Below are 25,802 nucleotides of genomic sequence, written 5' to 3'. Positions count from 1 at the left end.
GATCTGCTACAGAGCTAAGATTTTAACCCTAAAGGATCACCCTGAGACCTCATATTGGTACATGGTCATTAACTCAGGAGGTCTGTGCCCTATTCTCCCATCTCTTGAGGTTTTTCTTTGTGATCTCCCTTCTGATCATTTCATCTTGTAAAGAACTTCGGGAATTTTAATAGGCTGCAATGTGGACATTTTTCCTTGATTTGTTAACACCTTCACTAGCTGAGCAGGTGCCTATATATGTAATAGGTATAACTTGCAACCACTTGAAGCAAGAACCAAAGTATAGAATATTCCTGACAGGTCCCTGCATTTCTTCCCTTCATGTTTTTATCAGATACCCTGGAGAATTAATAGCTATTTCTAGCAACTTCTAAAAATGTTTGTTGGAAATTGTGCAGGAACGTATTTTTGGCTACCTATAAATCTGGTTTTCCTGCCTTCTCCTCCTTTACATGCTGATAGCTTTTTAACCATTTATTAGCAACTGTAAACTCTTTTTAAATTTTGAAACAGTGTCTTAAGTCACCTTCCAGTGCCTTCCTAATGAGCACTGGTGGGTTTGAAAATAAAATATCAATATTTTATATTAGGGTAGTGGACTAAAATGGGGGACCTAAAACTTTTATGTATTTTGTTTTCATCTTTTTAAAATAACACAGGTTGATGAGCCAGCCTTTTCCCGATTGCCAACCACTAAAGCCAAGGATGTGATCTGTTCCACCAATGTTTCTCACTATGAACTCCAAGTGGAAATAGGTAATTATCCTGGGTTGACCCTTCACTATTAGAAATGAAATTGCCAAAAAGATTATTTTGTAGGCAGGTCTTTTTTTGTTGTCACATATAGCATAAAACTAGATGCTAATTGTGTCAGACAGATCTATTAATTTTATGTCCTAAATAGTGGCCCAAATTTTTTTCAAGATTATTCTCTAGAATTTTTACCTTTTTAAGGAAGTAGTTTTAGAAGAGTAAGACCCTAAGCAATCTAGATATTTATTTATCTTTATCGTGGCAGTCTTCCAATTTTAAGTCTGTAATTTACACTAGGTATGAAAATCAAATCAAATCATGTGACTCTTTCAGTCTTTTAACCAGATTACTTTCTTTTAACTTAAAAACTTACCTAAAATCCCATTTGTAATAGAAACCTTTCTCAGTTAAGTTTGGGACAGGATGAATAATTGTTTCTAGTCACATACATGTGAAACATTTGTTCTGAATATTCAGAAATATCTATGAAACATTGCAAACAGATACTGTGTTAGATGCTAGGGATACAAAACTATGTAAAAAAATAAGTGTGTTATTATGGAAAACAGAAGAGGTGGAACAAGGGCACCTGGGTGGCTCGTGGTTGAGCATCTGTCTTTGGCTCAGGTCATGATCCCGGTGGGGGGGTATTGAGTCCCACATCAGGCTCCCCACAGGGAGCCCACTTTTCCCTCTGCCTATGTCTTCACCTGTGTGTGTCTCTCATGAATAAATAACATATTAAAAAAAAAAAAAGGATCGAACATCTAACCATCCATCTTGACTACTCTGAGATACCAAAAAAGATCACAAAAACAAGCAGGATCCTGAAGAATGAGGAAAAGTTTGCTAAATACTCTAATCAGGGTTTTTGTTACAACAGAAAATAATCCTGACTAATTTAAGAGAGGAATTTTTTTAATAGTATTGTTAACCTACCTAGAATTATTGGCTAGAGAGAAAGACTTGAAAGAAACTAAGAAAAGCTACATCTTAGAACCAGAGTCAGGGCCATGGCATAGGAATAGCCTAGTTTAGTGTACTACCTGTTAGAATACTTACATCCCAGATATTGGAACCCACTGCAGTGAGTTCTGACTGCCTCTGCTTCTGTTGTCACTAACTCTGTCCTTCATTTTGGCAAAGCGTAGGTCATTGACCTTGCCATGCCAGTGTCAAGGAGGCCAAGAGAAAATAAGGATCTGACATTTTTAAATAGCACTGGAAAATGCCCCATCTTAGAAAGGACGTTCAGATGGTGTCAATTTAAAAAGAGGTTAAGAAAAAAAAAATTACTTCAGTTAGATGACTGAGGAAAGATGGTTAGAGGGGAACTATCCATAGATGCTCTTTGCCTATAAGTGGGAACAGAGGGGGAGTACGCAGTGGTAGAAGACAAATCTGGAAAGGGAGGTTTGGAACACATTGTGAAAGATCTCCTGTGGTGTTATATAGAAGTTCAGACACTGGCATCCCTCACAACTTACCCACTTCATTTCTCAAAGCATTTTTTTTTTAAAGATTTTATTTATTTATTCATGAGGGACACAGAGACAGAGAGAGAGACAGAGACACAGGCAGAGGGAGAAGCAGGCTCCATACAGGGAGCCCAACGTGGGACTCGATCCCGGATCTCCAGGATCATGCCCTGGGCTGAAGGCGGCGCTAAACCGCTGAGCCACCGGGGCTGCCCTCTCAAAGCATTTAAAGCACAAGTTTGGAATTTATCCTCTAAGTGTTTGAGATACATTATGGAATGGTGATAATTGCAATAATACCGTCTAACAGGCACTGTGCTGAACATTTCATATGTTCTTTTTCAGTGTTAGCTTTTTATCACTCTCATTTGTCTGATGAGGCTCTGAGAATTTAACAGTCTTAGAGCTAGTGATTTGAAAGCAGACCTTTCAGACTGGACAGTCTAAGCTTTCAGGTGCTGGACTGAAATGTACTTTCTATTAAATGCTGAATTTAGGAGGAAAACTGACAGCAGTTCCAGGCAGTAGTCTGGAAGATGTAGATCAGTGATTTGCAACGAAGTATCATCCAATTTAAAACTTGCAGTGCCTGTATCCCATCACACACCTACTGAATCAAAATTTCTGGGGAATGGGACCTAGGTATAGGCGTTTGAAGTATTATTTCCCTAGTAATTTTGGAGCATGCCTTAGTTGAGAATACAGGGCATGATGAGGAAGTCACTGCATATGACCAGCAAAGAGGGACAGGACTTGAACTGTTCAAGGCAGTCGTGCTGACACTGGAGTGGAAGGGATGAATCTGTGATTAACTTCATTTCAAAGATAAGTGGCACAATTTGGTGAATGTGGGGAGAGGGAGGGACTAACATTTATTAGGTGCCTATTGATAGGTGCCACTCTAGGTGTTTTAAATTTTAAAAACTGGGGATGCCTGGCATCTGCCTTTGGCTCAAGTCATGATCTCAGGGTCTTGGGATGGAACTGAGCCCCATAGTGGGCTCCCTGCTCAGCAGGGAGTCTGCTTCCCTCCCTTTGCCCCCTTCTCTGCTCATACCTTCTCTGTCAAAATCTAAAAAACAAATAATTAGTTAATTAATTTAAAAAACTGATGACACCAAATGCTGGTGAGTATGTTGTAGTTCTTACACATTGCATGTGGGAATAAAAATGGTTCAGCCACTTTCAAAACCAGTTTGGCAATTTCTTAGAAAGTTAAATATACATGACCTAGCCCTCTCACTTGTAAGTATTTGCCAAAGAGGAATGAAAACATATGTCTACTTAAAGAATGTTTTGGCAGTTTTATTTATACTCACCAAAAATTGAAAACAATCGATATATCTATCAACTTGCAAATGGATAAACTGTGGTATATTCATACAACGGATTGTTACTCAGCAATAAAAAGAAACTACTGAAACACAACAACCATGGAACAGTCTTAAAAGCACTATGCTAAGTGAAAGAAGCCAAACACAAAAGACTACATTCTTTATGACGCCACTTATGAGACCAACAGAAATCACATCAGTGGTTTAGGGATTGCTGAATAGTATTCCATTGTATGAATTTCATAATTTATTCAGGTCACAATTTGAGCCATTATAATAGATACATAATGATATATCAATGTGGTTTTAATTTGCATTTCATTAACTTGAGGATTTTTTCATGTGCTTATTGGATATTCCTGTATCTTTTGTGGATTGTCTTGCATAGTTTTAGATTTAGTATAGGGTTGGATAGAATTGTAAGAATTCTATAGAGTTGTAAGAATTTTTTTACATATGCTGGATGTAAATGACAAGATATAAGTATCATTAATGCTTTCAGTGGCTTATCTTTTCATTTTCTTAACAATGTTTTCTTAAAGAGCAGAAGGTTTAAATTTTGATGATATCCAAATTATCAATTTTCTTCTTTGGTTGCTAACGTGAGTTTTACATCTCGTTATAGGAAGAGGATTTGACAACTTGACAACTGTCCATCTTGCCCGTCATACTCCCACAGGAACACTGGTGACTATAAAAATTACAAATCTAGAAAACTGCACTGATGAACGCCTGAAAGCTTTACAGGTAGCAATATGAAAAAAAAGTAAGGTATTTAATGTCTATTTGACAAGATTACGTTTCTAAGAATTTTTTCCCCAAATTACAGTTCTTTCTATTGGAGAAAATTAGATTTCTTTCTTCTAGTAATACTTGGAAGCCAGATCCATGAAAAAACAAATATATTCAAACTTTGGGATACTATTAATTCCCTCAAATGAATATCGTATTCAAAATGCTGGTCTGGAGATTTACAGTACTCCTAGTCCAATCACAAATAGTCATATAGGGAAATCGAAAAAACAAAAGTCAACAGTTTCCTTTCTATCCAACTAAGTAAAATCAACTTCTAAATTGATACATTTTGATAGAATTGCATTTCAGGAATACTATAATACCATTTTCATTGTCACTAATCATTTTTGATATAAAGAAAACATTTTGTTTTGATGTCCCAATTTTTGAAGTATACACGTATATTACACAGAAAAAAAAGATTGAAAGAAATTATAGTGAAATGTTAACAGTGGTTGCCTCTGATTTAGTTAGAAGTGATTATCTTCATATTTTTATGTATTTTTAAATGTTTCTGTATTAAGAACATAGTGTAGTTATCAGAGTATGACCTCAGGAGTCAGACTAAGTTCACATCTCACTTCCACTCCTTTTATTGATTATGTGCTTTCGACCAAGCTTTCTGACTTATTTTAAGTTTCTTATTTTCTGTTTCTCTCCTGTAAAATAGGGATGACCATATGACATACTTCATGTCATGGTAGTGACATTTAAAGAGATGGCAGCACCAGTAACTTAGTACTAATAAGCTCTGCTGAGTGTTAGCTGCCACTTCTGTTGTTACTTTCATCATAAGGGGGGAAAAAGTTGTTTTTAAATGTCTTGTCTCTTGTGTGTTTATCCTAGAAAGCAGTGATTCTATCTCACTTTTTCCGGCATCCCAATATTACAACTTACTGGACTGTTTTTACTGTTGGCAGCTGGCTTTGGGTTATTTCTCCATTTATGGCTTATGGTAAGAAAACTCATCTTAGATAAAGTAACTTGTAGTTTAGCCTGGAAGTTATAAGGATCTTAGATTTATGATTCTCTACTTTTAATTTATAAATCTGGTGGCCAAGTCTAGATTTCATGATAAATTTATGTATCTGGTTCATGTTGACTTTTAGTCTTTGGAAAGAATGGGTCTGATCAATAATAGTGAAACCACTGTTGCCTCCCTAAGAAGTCCATGCCTTTGAACAAACGGTCTCTTTCCTTCAGTTTCCTGCCTATCATTGCAGAACCAGTATAAGTCTTCAAGCAGTATGTTTTCTCACCTAATCACATCATCTCTGTCCTGATTTTTCTCATTGTAAACTTATTTTACTGTATTGTAATATCTGTATGTGTACCTGTCTCATTTCACCGGACTTGAGCTTCTTAAAGCCAGGATCTTCTATTTTTCATTTTGGTGCTCATACTGTATTGAATAAATAAATGAATTCTATAGCTTTGATTTTTAGGACTTTTGAGAATTGCCTCTGGATCGAAAAATAAATATATCCACACAGTATTTTCTCAGTAATACTGAAAATTGTTTCTTTTCCTTTCTAATCTCTAGAGTATCATTAGGAAGGTCTTTTTGGAGATTCTTGAAGGAAAATTACCTTTGCATAGGAAAGTGGTTAGACTCTAAAATGTAACAGAGGTGTGTGTATGTGTGAATTTATGGTTGAAAGAACATTTAAAACATAAGCTAGAAGCAAAATCACTTTCAGTGTTCAATGAAAGATTTCAGGTGTTTCTTTCAGGTTCGGCAAGTCAACTTTTGAAGACTTACTTTCCTGAAGGGATGAGTGAAACTTTAATAAGAAACATTCTCTTTGGAGCAGTGAGAGGGTTGAGCTATCTGCATCAAAATGGCTGTATTCACAGGTATTTACTTATTTGTATTTTATGGAATGAGAGGATTTTAGTGGAAGAAACCATTTAAGGAGCTGTTAGGAAAGAACAGTTGAGTGTGAGTGTTAGGAAGTTTGTAAATGAAAATTGAAGGAGAAATGGGCCAGTAGGTACAGTAATTGCTTACAATTTTATGTTCATTCACCAAAAATGTTGAGACCACATCCTCTTTGCCAAATGCTGTGCCTGATGTTGTGGTGGAGCACCTGCCCTCAGGAAATCTGGGGTATAAGCTATAGATAGCGATCATGGTTGTCTCTTTTGTTTTTCTTAAGCAAATAAAGAGCTTCTGCTTTTCAGCTCTATGTCATATTTACATCATATACCAATTGGAACTAAACCTTTGATTTCTAAATATTTTGTAGCACCTTGAGACTTTCATATTAAATATCAGTTCTCTTATTTTTAAACTGTAGATGCAGAAATAATTGGTGGAATGTTAAAAACAATGTTCTGTGATACACTGGGACTTTTTCTCTTTTAATTATTTTTAAATAAGCTTATTTCTTTTACTGTTTATTTCAATATTTTTACATCTTTTTTTCTCACTGTACATTTTTAGAAACATTCTGGTTAACTGAGGAGTTCTAGCGGACTGTATTCTAATTAATCAAAGCTTATACAGAGAGAGTTAATCAGATTGTTGGCCATCCTACTCTATTAGTTTCTAAATTCAGTATTTTGGATGAAGAACAAGGCTCTTCTATAATTTATCTAACAAAGGAAATATTTATATGACATCTCTGTAAATGTTAATACCATGAGAGGCTGCCTATTGGATAATACTGCATTTAACTTTAAATTCCAACTTTATGTTTCAAATATTTTTTTTAGACTTTTCTTTGGGTATTTTGCAACAGTATCCTAAAACAGTGAAATTAATTTGATTCCATTCCTAGTGTGAAAAAAAATATTATCCCTTCCAAATATGTAGCTGTTTCCCTTGTTCTAATGCTATGCTAAATAGTTGAAGGATTCCCTAATTCCCTGAACATTTCATATGTGTATGTATACATATATATGTATATGTGTTTGTATAAGCATACTTACATATAAGTGTGCTATTTTATAAAGAGTATTTGATTTCCAAGAGAATACATGGATTTGTTCTGACCAGATTTTTATCTTCATTGGCCAATTTCCTAGTATTTAGCATTGTTTCTTTTTGTTCTAGGAGTATTAAAGCCAGCCATATCCTCATTTCTGGTGATGGCCTAGTGACCCTCTCTGGCCTGTCCCACCTGCATAGTTTGGTTAAGCACGGACAGAGACATAGGGCTGTGTATGATTTCCCACAGTTCAGCACATCAGTGCAGCCGTGGCTGAGCCCAGAACTACTGAGACAGGTCAGGTGTGGCCTTCGTATTGGGTTGTCTGTGCATCTTGAGTGTCTTCTGAGCTTCACTAAAGGACAATTGCACCCTTAGATTTGGATTGGTGAATGGCCTACTGCAAGACTTTTTTTCTCTTTCTTGTAAAAATTATTAGGTATATCCTGATTTCTCACTTATGAGTTTTTTCCACTGTTCAACATCCTTTCTCGAAAAAGCACATGTATATAACTTTTTATTGTTATTTTCACTAAAGAAATTCAAATTAATTGTTCTACAGGATTTACATGGATATAATGTAAAGTCAGATATTTACAGTGTTGGGATTACAGCGTGTGAATTGGCCAGTGGGCAGGTACCTTTCCAGGACATGCACAGGACTCAGGTAAATCCTAGTAAAATCCCCAAACTACTTTTCTTTCATAAGATCCCTTATATTCTAGATAATTTCCTTTAGACATCTTTGTTCTTAGAATCTTTGTTTTTAATGCTTTCTCTGAAATGGGTTGAAGGAAATTTTTCTTTCTTTTAGATGTTGTTGCAGAAACTGAAAGGTCCTCCTTATAGCCCATTGGATGTTAGTATCTTCCCTCAGTCAGAATCCAGAATGAAGAATTCCCGATCAGGTGTAGACTCTGGGATTGGAGAAAGTGTACTTGTCTCCAGTGGAACTCGCACAGGAAATAGTGACAGGTTGCAAACTCCGTCCTCAAAAACTTTCTCTCCTGCCTTCCTTAGCTTGGTACGGCTCTGTTTGCAACAAGATCCTGAGAAAAGGTAATATTGGCCACTTGTAAATAACATCAAACTTAAGTGTTTTATATCTTGTAGAAGCTTTGTAATACACCTTTCCCACCAAATTCAAGTCTCTTTTATCAGTCTTTTGATGAAAAAATTATAATTAATCCAGAAAATATCAATGCTAAAAACAAGGAGAGGCAATGAGCAAATGGGAAGAACTGGATCCAAAGTCAGAAGACTTGGTCTCTAGTCTCAGCTATATCATTTCCCAACCAAGTCATCTTGTAAAAATCACTTCATTTTTCTGAACATTAATTACTGCATTTATATTTATACATTCAGAAACTTTCAAGCAGTACAAAAAATGTTAGTTGCTGCTATAATAATATAAATTCTCATAACTACATATTAGTGTTAGTATTTCAGAAATAAGGTGTGTCTTCCCTTTTCTTTAGCCTCTTAATGCCTAGCATACTTTCTTATAATTAGTAAGTGCCCAATAAATGTTATTTTTCAAATTAATTCTTCCCATTAGTCAGGGTTATAGGTAAGAATTTGGCTTCATGACATTTCTTTTTCCTTTTAATTTTTTAGTATTGAGTTTTATAACTTTAAAGCTAATTTCTAATACATTTTTACACATAAGAATACATTCTAATACAAAGTTCTATTTTTTTTTATAACTTCTTAAAAAATTTAGACCATCTGCCAGCAGTTTATTGTCCCATGTTTTCTTCAAACAGGTAAGCTGATCTACCTTGTGTTGTCTAGATGTTTTTAAATACCATTAAAAATTCATTTCTTTTTGTTGGCTTAATGAGACAGTTTGGTAACCAAAATTCTTAATAATGACTTCCTTATAAAGTAAAGTTAGAAAGTCTATAATTTAACTACAAAAAAAATTTTGTTTTTAAAATATTTCCATTCTGCAAAACAAGATAAATATCATTAAATGTTACTATACCCTCAATTTATATTTTGATTAGAGACATTTTAGTTTACTGGCTAGAGATGATCAAGGGGCAAAATAATTCTGATAAAACTTAGATTATTTGCTTATTTTTTCTTCCTGTTTTCAGATGATCAAAGGCATTTTTAGTGAAAATACCAGAAACCAATCTTAAACGCTTTTAACATTTAAAAAAGTCATTTATACATAGCTAATGTATTATGTACCAACAACCTTACTTTGAGTTTCTTTAACAGATGAAAGAAGAAAGCCAGGATTCAATACTTTCACTGTTGCCTCCTAAGCCATCAGTGGCACTGTCTCCAGTGTCACCTTGGACTGAGCCAGAATGTGATTTTCCTGATGAAAAAGACTCAAACTGGGAATTCTAAGGCTGTCAAATCCTTTATGTCCTAGATACTTGACACTTTCTCCCTGCTGCTTTTCCTCTATGTTGCTAGGTACAAATACTAGAATTATACTTGAAAAACAGTTGGTGCACTGGAGATTCTATTGTTTAAAACCACTCTGTTCAAAGGAGCATGAATTTATAGCCTATTTTGTTAACTCAGAGTTCTAGTATCACTCCAGGAAACTTTAGAATTATGAATCTAGCTCTATTTAGTGTCACCTGTTCTCATTTTTTTTCCCCAAGCTGTGACTAACTCCTCTTCTTGATCTTTCAATATAATTTTTGAGCCAGTTAATTTTTTCAGCATTTTGTAACCCTCGGGGGAATAAGCCCTCAGAGGATAAGTGCTTCCAAGGACATTTTTTTTACTTCCAGATTCTCTAGCCTTTTTGATCAGCTGTTGTTAGACCAACAGGCTAGTTTATCCTGGCATCAAAACTCTTTTCTGTTAAAGGGAAAATGTTTATACTTTCCCATTTTATTCTGTTAATACTTCTGGTAATATGAAACTGAGCCTCACATTAAATGATTCACTTGAAATATAGTTATAATTTGCTTTTTTTTCCAAGAGGCTAAACTGACACTTTTCTACTATAAATTATAGATCCTAAATTCGTGCATCCCGTGGGAGCTCAATAAAGATTTATTGAATTGAATTTATGCTTTTATTTTTCTTTGTGATGATTCTAATTTCTTTTGCCAAGGAAAGCCCCTTCTCAGATTTACAAGGGACACCCTGGTATTTTTTCAATGAGGCAGAAGAGGTTCTAAATGACATAGAGATCTTAATGATTTTACCTTATTAGCAAAAAAGAGATATAACTCAAAGGATATATAAACTAGTAAATTGGGGCCTATCTCACTCAGTTAATAGATTGTCTTAATCTTATTTAAGATGATTATCTTAAGAGTAAAGAATTAAAACTAATAAGACAAATAATGTCAAAATGAATAGATCATTTGAAACACAAACCTTTTCATATTTATTGGTCAGTTCCCCTCAAGAATGTTTAGGTTACTCCATCAAGCCATGAAGACCTGCAAAGGTGGAGGAGGAAGAAGAGATGAATACCAGTTGAGGCCCTGAGATTATCTGTACTGGTGGGGGCTGTCATTCATTCCACGGACTTCCTCCTAGTTTCTCTAGGTAACAGAGGTACACAGAAACCATAGAGCCTAGGTAGGGAGTTGATGTTACTGCAAAAGAAGGACTCTGGAAGCCATGAAAGAATGCCCCTCAGATTTCCTGTATTAGAGTTCTCTAGAGAAACAAAACCAATAGGATATTTATTATAAGGAATAAATTTGGCCATAAATGTGGCTCATACTATTATGGAGGCTAACAAGTCCCAAGATCTGGAAGGTGAGTGTGCAACCTGGAGACCTAGGTTGTCTCTTGATATGTTACAATATTGCCATTAGAAGTTTAGTGAGGTAAAGGGATTTCAGTTTTCACTTAGTATTTTCTCTACCACAAGCTTTCCTAAGTATTATTGGTCAATTGCCTGTTAGTCCTCAAATCTATTTATTCAGTCTTCCCCTGCTCTGCTTCATTGGGAACTACATTTCCCTTGCACCCTCACTCTGGTTTCCAGGAAGCATGAGTGGAAGATCAGCGTATACGAAGAAATGTGGTATTTCTCACCTTTTGTCCCACTTCCTTGTTTCTGGTGGGGTCTCTGGCAGCAGCTGCATCATCTTTGTCTTCTGTTTTTGGCACTCCGGTAACACCACCTCTTGCTACCCCTTCCATCTGAGGGCTGGTATCACTTCCTGCTCTTGCTAATCTTTGGATTGCCTCACACTCCCTTTTGGTTTCTTAATCTTAGTTCCATCACTGATGAAACCAGTCTACCTGAAAGATCCAGAGTTACCTTCCAAATTACACTCTGATTGATACACATACTGACAACCTTGAAGATTACTAGAAATTCTTGGTCTCAAAAAAAATAAATAAATAAAACTACTACCTTAATTGTACCATTACATGAATGATCGAGAATCCATTTTCCAATTCTATTGAAGTCCCATAGTGTTCATGATTTGTGGTAGAAAAATTGAAACTGACCAGTATTCTGTAAATTGAAGCTTTTCTCAAGAGCAAACCAAAGTCTGACAAGATATAAATATTGTACTTGATAATAGAATAGAGGCACCTGGGTGGCTCAGTCGGTTAAGCATCTGCCTTTGACTCAGGTCATGATCCCAGACTCCTAGGATGGAGGCCCACTTTGGGCTCCTTGCTCAGTAGGGAGCCTGCTCTTGCCTCTCCCTGTGCCTGTCCTCTGTCAAATAAATAAAATCTTAAAAAAAAAAAAAAAAAAAAAAAAAAGGAATAGAACATATTGGAGCCTGGGAAGATGGTGGCATAGGAGTATCCTATGCTCAGCTTGTCCCATAGATACATCTAGGTAACAGCCACATCAGTGCAACTAACCCCCAAAACAACCCAGACTAGCAGAACAGGCTTTCCACAGTTCATTGTAGAGGAGGCCACAAAGCAAAGGTTAGGGGGCAGAAATGCAGTCAGTACCCAAACTCTCGGCAAGACTAACCACAAAAGGATGCCACCAGCAAAGAGAAGAGAGAAATAGACCACACATCAGGTACCCCAGATACAGGGGAACTGCACTGGGAATATGAGCTACCACAACATCTGGCTTTGAAAAGCAGTGGGGCTTAATGAGTTTTAACCCTCAGTAGGGCTTAATTCCTGGGACTTTAAAGATCAATGGGCTCAGCTCTAAGAGACTGATAGGAAACTGAGTCCCCACCCTTTAAGGTATACCATAACAAACAATCCTGCTGAGATATAACATAGAAGCAGCAGTTTGGAAAGTGCCTGGATACATAGGAAAGAGATTTATCTACTAATTTCAAAATATACACTGGCGAGGTAGGAATCTTTAGGAGACTTGTTCCAGAACAAAAGAGCTGGCAGGAACACTTCTCCACTGCCTAAATAGCTGGGCACCTTCAGGAAACAGCATGAACACTCCACCTAGCTGGCTAACACACCACACTCTGCCCCATTTCTGTGGATCTACCCCATCCAATCTATCCCAGTTGGGAAGAGTCCCTCCAATATGACTACTGCAGTGTCACATCCTACAAGCAGCTCCCACTAACCAGTGCCACTCCAAAGTTACTCCTACCCTGGGGAGAAGGGAAGATAACCATACACAACAGTTTGTGGCCCCAACTGTGAACTGGGGCCAGACATCTAATCTGAATGCTATCACCACCCATTAATAGGGAACAACTCAGAACACCCTGCAATTTGGTGTGACCCTTAACCCCAGCAAATGGGCTGAGGGCAAGCATCTGGTCCAAACCCAACTATATGCCCAACACAGCCCCAGACTGGCCCCTTAACAGCACGGGGCCCAAACCCTGCCCTCAACAGGCAGAGAGCCATTGCAAATGACTGGACTGAAGGCAAAAGTGACTGAATCACGACAGTAAGGTGCATGCAACACAGAAGAAACATTCTGGAAGTTCCTGGTTCTAATGAATGGGAGGACATACACTGCACTACAGGACCCCTTCTTCAAAAGGCCACTACTTGAAGATCAGGAGATGTAGCTGACGTTCCCCAAACAGAACAGATAGACAAAATGAAAAAACAGAGGACTGCTCCAAATGAAGGAACAGGACAAAACCACAACCAAAAAAACGAAATGGAGATAAGCAATATGCCAGATACAGAATTCAAAGTAATACTCATAAAGACAATTGACATGAGAAAAGAGATCAGGATCTTAATGAGACCCTCAACAAGCAGAAAATTTTATATATGTATATATAATGTATGTATACATTATACATACATGTATGTATGTGTGTGTGTGTGTGTGTGTATAAACCAATCAGAGACTAACTCAAAAACTGAAATTAAATTACAGTAGAGGAAATAAATAGTGGACTAGAGGATGCAGAAAAATGAATCAGCTGGAAGGCAAAGTAATGGAAAGCTGAATAGGAGAAAGAAAATAGAATCATAAAATATGCAAATAGATTAACAGAATTCAGCAACACCATCCAATATAATAACATTTGCATTATAGGGATCCCAGAAGGACAAGAAAGACAAAAGAGGGGAAGAAAATTTATTTGAATAGCTGAAAAATTACCTAATCTAGGGAAGGAAACACATCCAAACCCAGGAGGTACAGTGAACCCCCTATAAAATCAACCCAAGGAGATCCACACCAAGACACAATAAAATAGCAAAGGTAGTGATAGAGAATTTTAAAAGCAGCAAGAGAAAATACAAGGGAAACTCGATAAAGCTATCTTCTGATTTTTCAGCTGAAACTTCACAGGTCACAGGGGAGTGGAATGATATATTCAAAGTGCTGAAAGAAAAAACCCAAAAATACTCTATCTTGCAATATTATCATTGAGAATAGGAGGAGAGAAATAACTCCCCAAACAAAATATAAAGGAATTCTCACCACTAAACCAGCTTATAAGAAGTGTTAAAAGGAATTCTTTCAGTGGAAAGAAAAAACCATAAACAGGAGTAAGAAAATTAGAAAAGGAAAAAACTCCAGAGGTACATACAAACATAATAAAGGTAATAGATAAATCACTTATAAGACCAGTACAGAGGACTTCTGGCAAAGATGGTGGAGCAGAAGGGCCCTAAACTCCCCTCATCCTATGGATACAACGAGCTAACACATCAGTAAAACCCAGAAAAATGACTCAAAGGATGGGAAAAGATCCACCAAAACAAAATGGCAATAAATGCATATCAATAATTACTTTAATGTAAATGGACTAAGCACTCCAATCAAAAGACAGGGTGATAGAACAGATAAAAAGGCAAGACCCATCTATATGCTGCCTACAAGAGAATCACTTCATACCTAAAGACACATGCAGATTGAAAGTGAGAGGATGGAGAAACATTTATCATGCAAATGGATAGGAAAAGAAAGCTAAGGTACCAAAACTTAGACAAAATTGACCCCAAAGACTAACAAGAGGTAAAGGCCACTAAATAATCATTAAGGGGGGATCCCTGGGTGGCACAGCGGTTTGGCGCCTGCCTTTGGCCCAGGGCGCGATCCTGGAGACCCGGGATCGAATCCCACGTCGGGCTCCCGGTGCATGGAGCCTGCTTCTCCCTCTGCCTGTGTCTCTGCCTCTCTCTCTCTCTCTCTGTGTGACTATCATAAATAAATAAAAATTAAAAAAAATAATCATTAAGGGGACAATTCAACAAGAAGATATACAATTGTAAATATTTTTGCAAATAACATGGGAGCACCAAAACACATGAAACAGTTAATAACAAATATAAAGGAACTGACAGCAATACAATAGTAGTAGGGACTTTAACACATTTTTACATCAATGGACAGATCACCTCAACAGGAAATCAATAAGGAAACCTTGGCTTTGAATGACACACTAAGCCAGATAACTTAATAGATACATTCAGAACATTTTATCCTAAAACAACATAATACACATTCTTTCTAAGTGCACATGGGATATTCTCTAGAAGAGATCACATATAAAGTCACAAAACAAGTCTCAACAATTTCAAAAAGATCAGTTATATCATGCATCTTCTTGAACCACAATGCAATGAAATTAGAAAACCACAAGAAAACATCTGGAAAGAGCACAAATATATGGAGTTTAAATAACATGCTATTAAACAATGCATAGGTCAACAAAGAAATTTAAGAGTTAATAAAAAAATACATGGAAACAAATGAAAACTCAGTGTTCCAAATTCTTTGTGATGCAACAATAGCAGTCTAAGAGGGAAGTTTATAGCAATACAAGGCTACCTCATAAAGCAAGAAAAATCTCAACCTAACCTTATAACTAAAGGAAGTAGAAAAAGAAGGAAAAACAAAACCCAAATCCAGCAGAGGAAGAAAATGATAAAGATTGAAGCGGAAATAAATGATCAACAATAGATCAACAAAACAGCTGTTTTTTTGAAAAGCCAACAAAATTGTTAAGCCTCTAGTCAGACTTATAAAAAGAGAGATAATGCAAACAAAATCAAACAAAAGAGAAGAAATACCACCACCACCACAGAATTACAAAGGATTATAAGAGAATATTCTGAAAAAAATGTATGCAAACAAACTGGATAACCTAGAAGAAATGGATAAATTTCTAGAAACATAACCTACACCAAAACAGAACCAGGAAGAAATAGAAAATTTGAACAGTGAGATTACCAGCAATGACATTAAATCAGTAATCAAAAAATTCCCAAAAAACAAAAGAACTAGATGGCTTTACAGGGGAATTCTACCAAACATTTAAGGAAAATAGTTAATATCTATTCTTCTCAAACTATTCTAAAAAAATAAGAGCAAGGAAAACTTCCAAATTCATTCTATGAGACCAGCATTACCCTGATACCAAAATCAGATAAAGACTGAAAAAAAAGCCCAAACCCAATTTCCCTAATGTATACAAAAATCCTCAACAAGTATTAGCAAACCAAATCCAACAATATATTTAAAAAATCATTCACCACAATCAAGTGGAATTTATTCCTGGGATGCAAGGTTGGTTCAATATTTGCAAATCAATATGATATATCACATCCATAAGAACAAGGATAAGACCCATATGATTATTTCAATTGATGTATAAAAAGTATTTGACAAAGTACAAAATCCATTCATGATAACAACCCTCAACATTTAAGTTTAGAGGGAGCATATCTCAATATAATAAAGGCCTTATATGAAAAACTCTCAGCCAATATACTCAATGGCCAAAAACTGACAGCTTTTCTTTTAAGGTCTGGAGCACTCTCACCACTTTTATTCAACACAGTACTGGAAATCCTAGCCACAGCAATCAGACAATAAAAAGAAATAAAAGGCATCCAAATTGGTAAAGAAGTCAAACTCACTATTTTGAGATGACATGATACTATATAAATATAGAAAACCTTAAAATTCCATTAAAAACTACTAGAACAGATGAATTTAGTAAGGTTGCAGGATACAAAATCAATGTACATAAATCTGTTTATTTCTATACACTAATAATGAAACACCAGAAAGAGACATTAAAACAATGCCATTTACAATTACACCAAAACTAAAATATCTAGAAATAAACTTAACCAAGGAGGTAAAAGATTGTACTCTTAAAACTATATACGCTGAGGAAAGAAATTGAAAATAACACAAAGAAATGGAAAGATATTCTGTATTCATGGATTGAAAGAACAAACATTAAAATATTTATACTACCCATAGCAATTTACAGATGTAATGCCTTTCAAAATGCCAGCAACAATTTTCATAGAACTAGAACAAACAATCCTCAAATTTGTATGGAACCACAAAAGACCCTAAATAACCAACACAATCTTGAAAAAGAACAACAAAACTGGGGATATCAGAACACATGGTACTAGCAAAAAATAGACAGATCAATGGAACAAAATAGTCCAGAAATAAACTCATGATTATATGGTCAGTTAATCTTTGACAATGGAGGAAGGATATGCAATGGGAGAATGATAGTCTCTACAAGAAATAGTGTTGGGGAAACTGGACAGCTACATGTAAACAATGAAACTGGACCACTTTCTTACACCATACACAAAAGTAAACTCAAAATGGATTAAACACCTAAATCTGAGACCTGAAAACATAAAAATTTTAGAAGGGAGCACAGGCAATAATTTCCCTGACATTGCAGTAACAATATCATTCTAGATATGTCTCCTGAGGCAAGGAAAATAAAAGCAAAAAATAAACTATTTGGACTACACCAAACTAAAAAGCTCTGCACAGCAAAGGAAACAATCAACAAAATTAAAAAACAACAATGAATAGGAGAAGGTATTTACAAATGACACAGGCAATAAAGGGTTAGTGTCTAAAATATATAGAGAACTGGGGATCCCTGGGTGGCTCAGCAGTTTGGCACCTGCCTTTGGCCCAGGGTGCGATCCTGGAGTCCTGGGATCGAGTCCCAGGTCGGGCTCCTGGCATGGAGCCTGCTTCTCCCTCCTCCTGTGTCTCTGCCTGTCTCTCTCTCTCTCTCTTTCTCTCTATCATAAATAAATAAATAAATAAATAAATAAATAAATAAATAATCTACCTTTAAAAAAATAAAATATATAGAGAACTGATACAATATATCTCAAAACCAATAATCCAACTAAAAATGGACAGAAGATATGAATAGACATTTCTCTAAGGAAAACATCCAAAGGGCCAACAGATACATGAAAAGATGCTCAACATCACTCATCATCAGGGAAATGCAAATCAAAACTACAATGAGATGTCACCTCACACCTATCAGAATGACTAAAATAAAAAACGCAAGAAATAATAAGTGTTGGCAAGGACATGGACAAATAGGAACTCTAGTACACCACTGGTGGGAATGCAAACCAGTGTAGCCACTGTGGAAGGCAGTACAGAAGTTCCTCAAAAAATTAAAGTAGAATGCAATATCAATCATAATTCTAGGTAGTTTAATCAAAGAATACAAAAACACTAATTCAAAGGAATACATACCCTCCTATGTTTATTGTAGTAGTATTTACAGTAGCTAAATTATGGAAACAGCTCAAGTGTCCACTAATAGATGAATGGATAAAGAAGGTATAGTAAATAAACACAATAGTATTCAGCCATAAAAAAGAATGAAATCATGTCATTTGCAATAACATGGATGAAGCTAGAGAATATAATGCTAAGCAAAATAAGCCAGTCAGAGAAAGACTAATACCATATAATTTCACTCATATGTGTCATTTAAGAAACAACAAAGGGGAAAAATAGAGCAAGACAAACTAAAAACAATCTTTCAACTATAGAGAAGAAAGACAAATACCAAACGGGAAGTAGTGGGAGGAGGTGGGTGGGAAGAGGAGTGAAAAAGGTGAAGGGGAATAGAAGTACACTAATCTTGATGAACACTAAATAATATATGGAACTGTTGAATCACTATATTGTATACCTGAAATGAAAATACCACTGCAAATTAACTATACTGGAATAAAAATTTAAAAAATACAGAGATTAAAGCACGAAAGCAGTAATATCAATTACATCCATAAAAACTGGTCAGGGATTCACAAAATAAAAGGATGTAATATGGGGATCTCTGGGTGGCGCACTGGTTTGGCGCCTGCCTTCGGCCCAGGGCGCGATCCTGGAGACCCGGGATCGAGTCCCACGTCGGGCTCCCTGCATGGAGCCTGCTTCTCCCTCTGCCTATGTCTCTGCCTCTCTCTCTCTGTGACTATCATAAATAAATTTAAAAAAAAAAAAGGATGTAATATATTCCACCATATATATAAAACATGCATGAGGGGAGTAAACATTTAGTGCTTTTAGTATGGGTTCAAACTTAAGTGACTATCAACTTAATATAGACTGCTATATGAATAGGATATTAAATATAAACCTACTGGTAACCACAAATCAAAAACCTATAATAGATAAGCAAAAAAATAAACAGAAAGGAACCCAAGCATATCACAAAGAAAGCCATCAAACTGAAAAAGAGAGCAACAGAAGACAGAACTACAAAAAACAATCATAAAACAAGTAACAAAATGACAATAATTACTTTGAAAGCAAATGGGCCAAATGCTGCAATCAAAACACAGTGACTGGATTAAAAAAAGATCCATCTTGTGCTCCTATCTACAAGAGATCATTTCAGAGCTAAAGACATATGCAGATTGAAAGTGAAGAGGTGGAAAACATTTATCATGCAAATGAAGTGAAAAGAAAGCTGGGGTCACAATATTATATCAGACAGAACAGACTTTAAAAAGACTGTAACAAGAAAGAAGAACATTACATAATCATAAAGAGAACAATCCAACAAGAAGATATGATTATAAACGTTTGTGTACCCAACATAGGAGCACCCAAATACATAAAGCAACTATTAACAGACATAAAGGAAGAAATAGACAGTAATACAATAATAGTAGGGGACTAAAACATCCCTTTTAAGCAATGGAGAGATCATCCAAACAGAAAACAAGAAATCAACTGAGTTGAATGACACATTGGATGAGATGGATCTAACAGATACATTCTGAACATTTCATCCTAAGACATTCTTTTGCAAGTGCATATGGAACAGTCTCCAGAATAGATCACATTAGGCCACAGTCTGAACATATTATAAAAGACTAAAAGACTGAAATCACATATCATACGTCTGACAACAATGCTATGAAAGTAGAAATCAACCACAAGAAAAAAATCTGGAAAGAACACAAATACATGGAGGTTAATTAACATGCTACTAAGCAATGAATGAGTCAACAAAGAAATCAAAGAGGAAATGAATATATACATGGAGACAAATGAAAACAATGGTTCAAAATCTTTGGGATACAGCAAAAGGCATTCTAAAAGGGAAGGCTATTGCAATATAGGCCTACCTGAAGATGTAAGAAAAATCCCAAACAACCTAACCTTATACCTAAAGGACTTAGAAAAGGAAGAACAAACAAAAGCAGAAGCTACTGGAAGGAAAAAAATAAGATTAGAATAAAAATATATGAAATAAAAATAAAAAATAAACCAATACAATAGGTTGATGAAACCAGGTGCTGGTTCTTCATAAAGTCAAAAAAATTGATAACCTTTAGCCAGACTTGTCAAAAGAAAAAGAGAGAGACAGAGAAAGAACTCAGAATCAGAAATGAAGGAGGACAAATAACAACCAACAGTACAGGGGATCTCTGGGTGGCTCAGTGGTTTGGAGCCTGCCTTCGGCCCAGGACATGATCCTGAAGTCCCAGGATCGAGTCCTGCATCAGGCTCCCTGCATGGAGCCTGCTTCTCTCTCTGCCTGTATCTCTGCATCTCTCTCTCTCTCTCTTTCTCTCTTTCTCATAAATGAATAAATAAAATCTTAAAAAAAAAAACAACCAACAGTACAGAAATACAAAGGATTATAAGAGAATATTATGAAAAATAATATGCCAACAAATTGGACAACCTAGAAGAAACAAAGTCGTAGAACCATATAAATTTACAAAACTGTATTGGGAAGGTATAGAAAATCTGAACACTGTAATTACTAGCAATGAAATTGAATCACTAATCAAAAACCTCTCAACAAACAAAAGACAAGGACCAGATGGCTTCACAGGGAATTCTACCAAACATTTAAAGAAAAGTTAATATCTATTCTTAAACTATTCCAAAAAAAAGGAGCAAGGAAAACTTCCAAATTCATTCTATGAGGCCAACATCACCCTGATACCAGAACCAGATAAAGACTGTATGGAAAAAAACCCAAAACCCTATTTCTCTGATAACCATAGATATAAAAATCCTCAGCAAAATATTAGCAAATGGAATACAATAATACATTTAAGAAAATCATTCACCACAATCAAATGGGATTTATTTCTGGGACACAAAGGTGGTTCAAAATTTGAAAATTAATCAACATGACACATCACATTAACAAGAAAAAGGATAAAAACCATATGATCTGGGGATCCCTGGGTGGCTCAGCAGTTTAGCACCTGCCTTTGGCCCGGGGCGCGGTCCTGGAGTCCCAGGATCGAGTCCCGCGTCGGGCTCCCTGCATGGAGCCTGCTTCTCCCTCTGCCTGTGTGTCTGCCCCCACCTCTCTCTCTCTCTCTCTCTCTCTCTCTGTGTGTGTCTATCATGAATAAATTAAAAAAATCTAAAAAAGAAAAAAAACATGATCACTTCAATACATGCAGAAAAAGCATTTGAAAAACTACAACATCCAATCATAAAAATTGTCAATGAATCAAGTTAGAGAAACATATTTCAACATAATAAGGGCCATATATGAAAAGCCCACAGCTAATATCATACTTAACGCTGAGAACTTTCCCTTTAAGGTCAGGAACTAGATAAGGATGTCCATTCTCATCACTTTTATTCAACACAGTACTGGATATCCTAGCCACAGCAACCACACAACAATAAGAAATAAAAGGCATCCGAATTGGTATAGAAGTAATACTTTCACTCTTTTCAGATGACATGATACTATATATAGAAAACTCTAAAGACTCCACAAAAAAACTGCTAAAACAGACTAATGAATTCAGTAAGATTGCAAGATACAAAATTAATATCAGAAATCAGTTACATCTCTATACACTAATAATAAAATAGCAAAAATAAAAATTAAGGAAACAATTTCACTTACAACTGCACCAAAAAGAACCAAATACCTAGAAATATACTTAACCAAGGAGATGAAAGATCTCTACTCTGAAAACTATAAAACATCAATGAAAGAAACTGAAGATGACATAAACAAATTGAAAGATATTCCTTGTTCATTGACTGGGAGAACCAATATTGTTTAAATGTTCATACTATCCAATGCAATCTACAGATTTAATGCAATTCCTATCAAAATACCAATAGCATTTTTCACAAAACTACAACAAATAATCCTAAAATTTATATGGAACCAAAGAAGACCTTGTATAGCCAAGGCAATCTTGAAAAAATAAAAACAAAACAGGAGGTATCACAAACCCAGATTTCAATGTATACTACAAAACTGTAATAACCAAAACAGTATGGTGATGGCCACAAAACAGACATATATACCAGTGAGAGCCAAAACATGGAAATAGCCCCAATGTTCAACACACACACACACACACACACAGACTAGAATATTGTTCAGCTATCAAAAAGAATGGAATCTTGCCATTTGCAATGACATGGATGCAACCAGAATGTATTATGCTAAGTGAAATGAGTCCAAGAAAGACAAATACCATATGGTTTCACTCATATGTGGAATTCCATCAAAACAGATGAACATAGAGGAAGGGAAGTAAAAACAAGATAAAGACAGAGAGGGAGGCAAACCAGAAAAGACTTAAACATAGGGGTGAGAGGTGGGGTAATTGAGTGTCAGGCATTAAGGAGGGCACTTGATGTAATGAGCACTGGGTGTTATATTAACTGATGAGTCATTAAATTCTACCCCTGAAACAAATACTACACTATATGTGAATGAACTTGAATTTAAATTTTAAAAGAAAAAAAAAGGATCAATGGAACAGAATAGAGGGCCCAGAAATAAACCCATGGTTTTAAGGTCAACTAATCTATAACAAAGGAGGCAAGAATATTCGATGAGAGAAAAAAATTTATTCAACAAATGGGGTCGGGAAACTGGAAAGCTATATGTAAAAGAATGAAACTGGTCCACTTTCTTACACTGTACAAAAAAATCAAAATGGGTTAAATACCTAACTGTAAGAACTGAAACCAAATTCCTGGAAGAAAACATAGGCAATAATTTCTTTGACACCAGCTATAGAAACATTTTTCTAGTATGTCTACTATGGCTAGGGAAAAAAATTAAACTATTGGGACTATACCAAAATACAAAGTTTTGAATAGCAAAGGAAACCATCAGCAAAACAAAAACAGCCTATTGAATGTGAGAAGATATTTACAAATTATATATCTAATAAAGCATTAATATCCAAAATATATGAAGAATTTATACAGCTCAACCTCCCAAAAGAAACAAATAATCCAATTTAAAAATGGGCAGAGGAGATGAATAGACCTTTTTCCAAAGAAGATACACACGTGAAAAGATGTTTGACATCCCTCATCATCAGGGAAGTGCAAATCAAAACCACAATGAGAAATTACCTAACACCTGTCAGAATGGATAAAATAAAAAACATAAGAAATAACAAGTGTTAGTGAGGATGTGGAGCAAAAATACCCCTCATGCACTGTTTGCCGGAATACAAACCGATGCAGCCACTGTGGAAAACAGTCTGGCAGTTTTTCAAAAAATTAAAAATAGAATTACCATATGATCCAGTAATTCTACTATTGGATATTTACCCAAAGGATACAAAAACACTAATATGAAAAGATATATGCATCCTTATGTTTATTAGAGCATTATTTACAATAGTCAAGATATGGCAGCAGCTCAAGTGTGCATTGCTAGATGAATGGATAGACATCACACACACACATAGGAATATTACTCAGCAATAAAAAAAGAAAGAAATATTGCTACTTGCCACAAGATGAATGGATCTACAAGGTATAATGCTAAGGGAAATAAGTCAGAGAGACAAATACCATATGATTTCACTCATGTAGAATTTTAAAAACAAATGAACAAAAAAAAAGACAAAAAAAACAGACTCTTAAATATAGAGAACAAATGTAACTAGAGGGGAGGTAGGTCGGGGGATGGGTGAAACAGGTGAAGGGGATTAAAGGTACACTTACCTTGATGGACACTTAGTAATGTATAGAATTGTTGAATCACTATATTGTATACCTGAAACTAATATAAAACTGCATGTTAATTATACTTGAATTTAAAAAAAGAGGGGGGTAGAACCAATTCTCAGAAGTCTCTCTCAAATAATAAATAAAAATAAATCCTATGTTGATCTTGCTAATTTTTATGCAGTTTCTACAGTTTAAAATTTTTATTTATTTATTAATGAGAGACACAGAGAGAGAAAGAGAGGCAGAGACACAGGCAGAGGGAGAAGCAGGCTCCATGCAGGGAACCTGATGTGGGACTCGAACCCAGAACCCTGGGATCACGCCCTGGGCATGAAGGCAGGTGCTAAACTGCTGAGCCACCCTGGCGTCCCTGTTTCTACAGTTTAATGTGATTTCCTAAGTTTCATGCTATTAAAGAGGTCCTTTCATAGTTTTCTGAGTAAATTAGAAGAGTCGGTTCACCATAGGAGGTGCCTCAGGAAATAGTATTAAATCTGTTCTTATATTTATTTATAGTGCAAAAGTTGTAATAGCAGATGATATTAAAATTAGTGGATGTTCCCTAAGCCCAGAAAATTACATACTGTTGAATCTGGAAATATACTTAGAGCCAAAAATAAGTATATTCATAATAAAAGGCTAAACATAAATAACTGCAAATAAAGACCCTGAACACTGGGTAGACAGAAATAATTTAGAGACTAACAAAGATTTGGGAAATCAGAGGACTATCAACTGATAGGATATTGTTATACAGTAAAAAGAGAGAAAAGCTGGAAAATAAAACTTAACAAATATGAACTGAATATGTATTTCTTGGTCTGTTCCCTAAGGTTCATAAACAAAAACACATTTACATCAAAAGTGCTTCTTTTTCATTTTAATTTAAACAAAATGGTTCTAACAAGATGAAATTTGGTTGATTTCTATCACACAAAAGGACATATCTCCAAACCATTTTGTTAATTGGAGAAATTGACTGTTGGCCTTATATATCGTTCTGAACTTTTAACATTTGGATAATATCACAAATGAGCGAACACTTTTCAATATTCTCTCTTAATCTTTTTTTTTGCCGCATTTTATGGATTTCATAATTTGGGATTGCATCATTGACGTACACTAAGCCTGCTGAAACCATTCGAGGACTTGTACATTTTCCATTGTAGCTCTCTCGCCGTTTGTTAACCTCTGGAGCAGTATTCGGTCTTGTGAAGTGTTTTAACTGATTATGGCTATCATCTGAGCTTTTTCCTAAAAGCTTTGTTCTTGATTTTGCTTGTTCAGCATGCTTAAATGGGGTCACAGGTATATCCTCAAATCTATCCGAACAATCCTAAATATTAAAATAAAAATTCAGGTTGGTGAGTTAGTTTTCTTAAAAATACATTCAAATTTCCAAGAACTGAAGTTTGTAATATCAACAGTTAAAGAGAAAAAACAAAGGCAACAAATATTTTATAGGCAGTCCCCAAATTCAGATCCTAAACCCAATGCCTCCTATTAGATCCTATTACAGAAACCATGCTTTTGGGGCAGCCAAGGTGTCTCAGCGCTTTAGCACCACCTTCAGCCCAGGGTGTGATCCTGGAAGACTGGGATTGAGTCCCTCGTCAGGCTTCCTGCATGGAGCCTGCTTCTCCCTCTGCCTGTGTCTCTGCCTCTCTCTCTCTGTCTCTCATGAATGAATTAAAAAAAAAAAAAAAGAAAAAGAAAAAAGAAACCATGCTTTAAAAAAAAAAAAAGGCCAATGTTTCAAAGGATCTTGTATTTTAGAAGCGATAGAAGATACGAAGCTGGAAACCAGAAAAATTTAGGGGAGCTGTCCTTAGGAATCAGACTCCTAGACCAAGGC

The 25,802-nt window shown here is 35.6% G+C and overlaps 2 protein-coding genes across 21 annotated transcripts in view; one reads left to right on the top strand and one right to left on the bottom strand.

The window, feature by feature from the left end:
• STRADB (STE20 related adaptor beta) overlaps nucleotides 1–10,333 on the top strand; it is a 35,980-nt gene extending 25,647 nt beyond the window's left edge. For all 4 annotated transcript variants that reach the window (XM_077885426.1, XM_077885424.1, XM_077885427.1 and 1 more), the window contains 9 exons: nucleotides 660–756; nucleotides 4,191–4,312; nucleotides 5,207–5,315; nucleotides 6,094–6,217; nucleotides 7,419–7,590; nucleotides 7,856–7,960; nucleotides 8,108–8,352; nucleotides 9,017–9,059; nucleotides 9,523–10,333. In XM_077885426.1, the coding sequence (XP_077741552.1) occupies nucleotides 660–756; nucleotides 4,191–4,312; nucleotides 5,207–5,315; nucleotides 6,094–6,217; nucleotides 7,419–7,590; nucleotides 7,856–7,960; nucleotides 8,108–8,352; nucleotides 9,017–9,059; nucleotides 9,523–9,657 (1,152 nt within the window). In that variant the 3' untranslated portion in view covers nucleotides 9,658–10,333. The remainder of the gene's footprint in view (nucleotides 1–659; nucleotides 757–4,190; nucleotides 4,313–5,206; nucleotides 5,316–6,093; nucleotides 6,218–7,418; nucleotides 7,591–7,855; nucleotides 7,961–8,107; nucleotides 8,353–9,016; nucleotides 9,060–9,522) is intronic.
• CATSPERT (catsper channel auxiliary subunit tau) overlaps nucleotides 3,522–25,802 on the bottom strand; it is a 132,599-nt gene continuing 110,318 nt past the window's right edge. For 13 of the 17 annotated variants that reach the window (XM_077885406.1, XM_077885408.1, XM_077885407.1 and 10 more), the window contains one exon: nucleotides 24,813–25,283. In XM_077885406.1, coding sequence (XP_077741532.1) covers nucleotides 24,936–25,283 — 348 coding nt within the window. In that variant the 3' untranslated portion in view covers nucleotides 24,813–24,935. Of the gene's footprint in view, nucleotides 8,343–10,650; nucleotides 10,716–11,322; nucleotides 11,533–23,941; nucleotides 24,000–24,812; nucleotides 25,284–25,802 lie in introns of those variants that run through there. The other 4 variants (XR_013373133.1, XM_077885409.1, XM_077885410.1 and 1 more) reach the window with 4 other exon arrangements.

The sequence above is a fragment of the Canis aureus genome, chromosome 36, assembly GCF_053574225.1.
Source record: "Canis aureus isolate CA01 chromosome 36, VMU_Caureus_v.1.0, whole genome shotgun sequence".
Taxonomy (NCBI): domain Eukaryota; kingdom Metazoa; phylum Chordata; class Mammalia; order Carnivora; family Canidae; genus Canis; species Canis aureus.
Note: the sequence above shows the minus strand (reverse complement) of the source record. Positions and strands in the feature narration are given on the sequence as shown.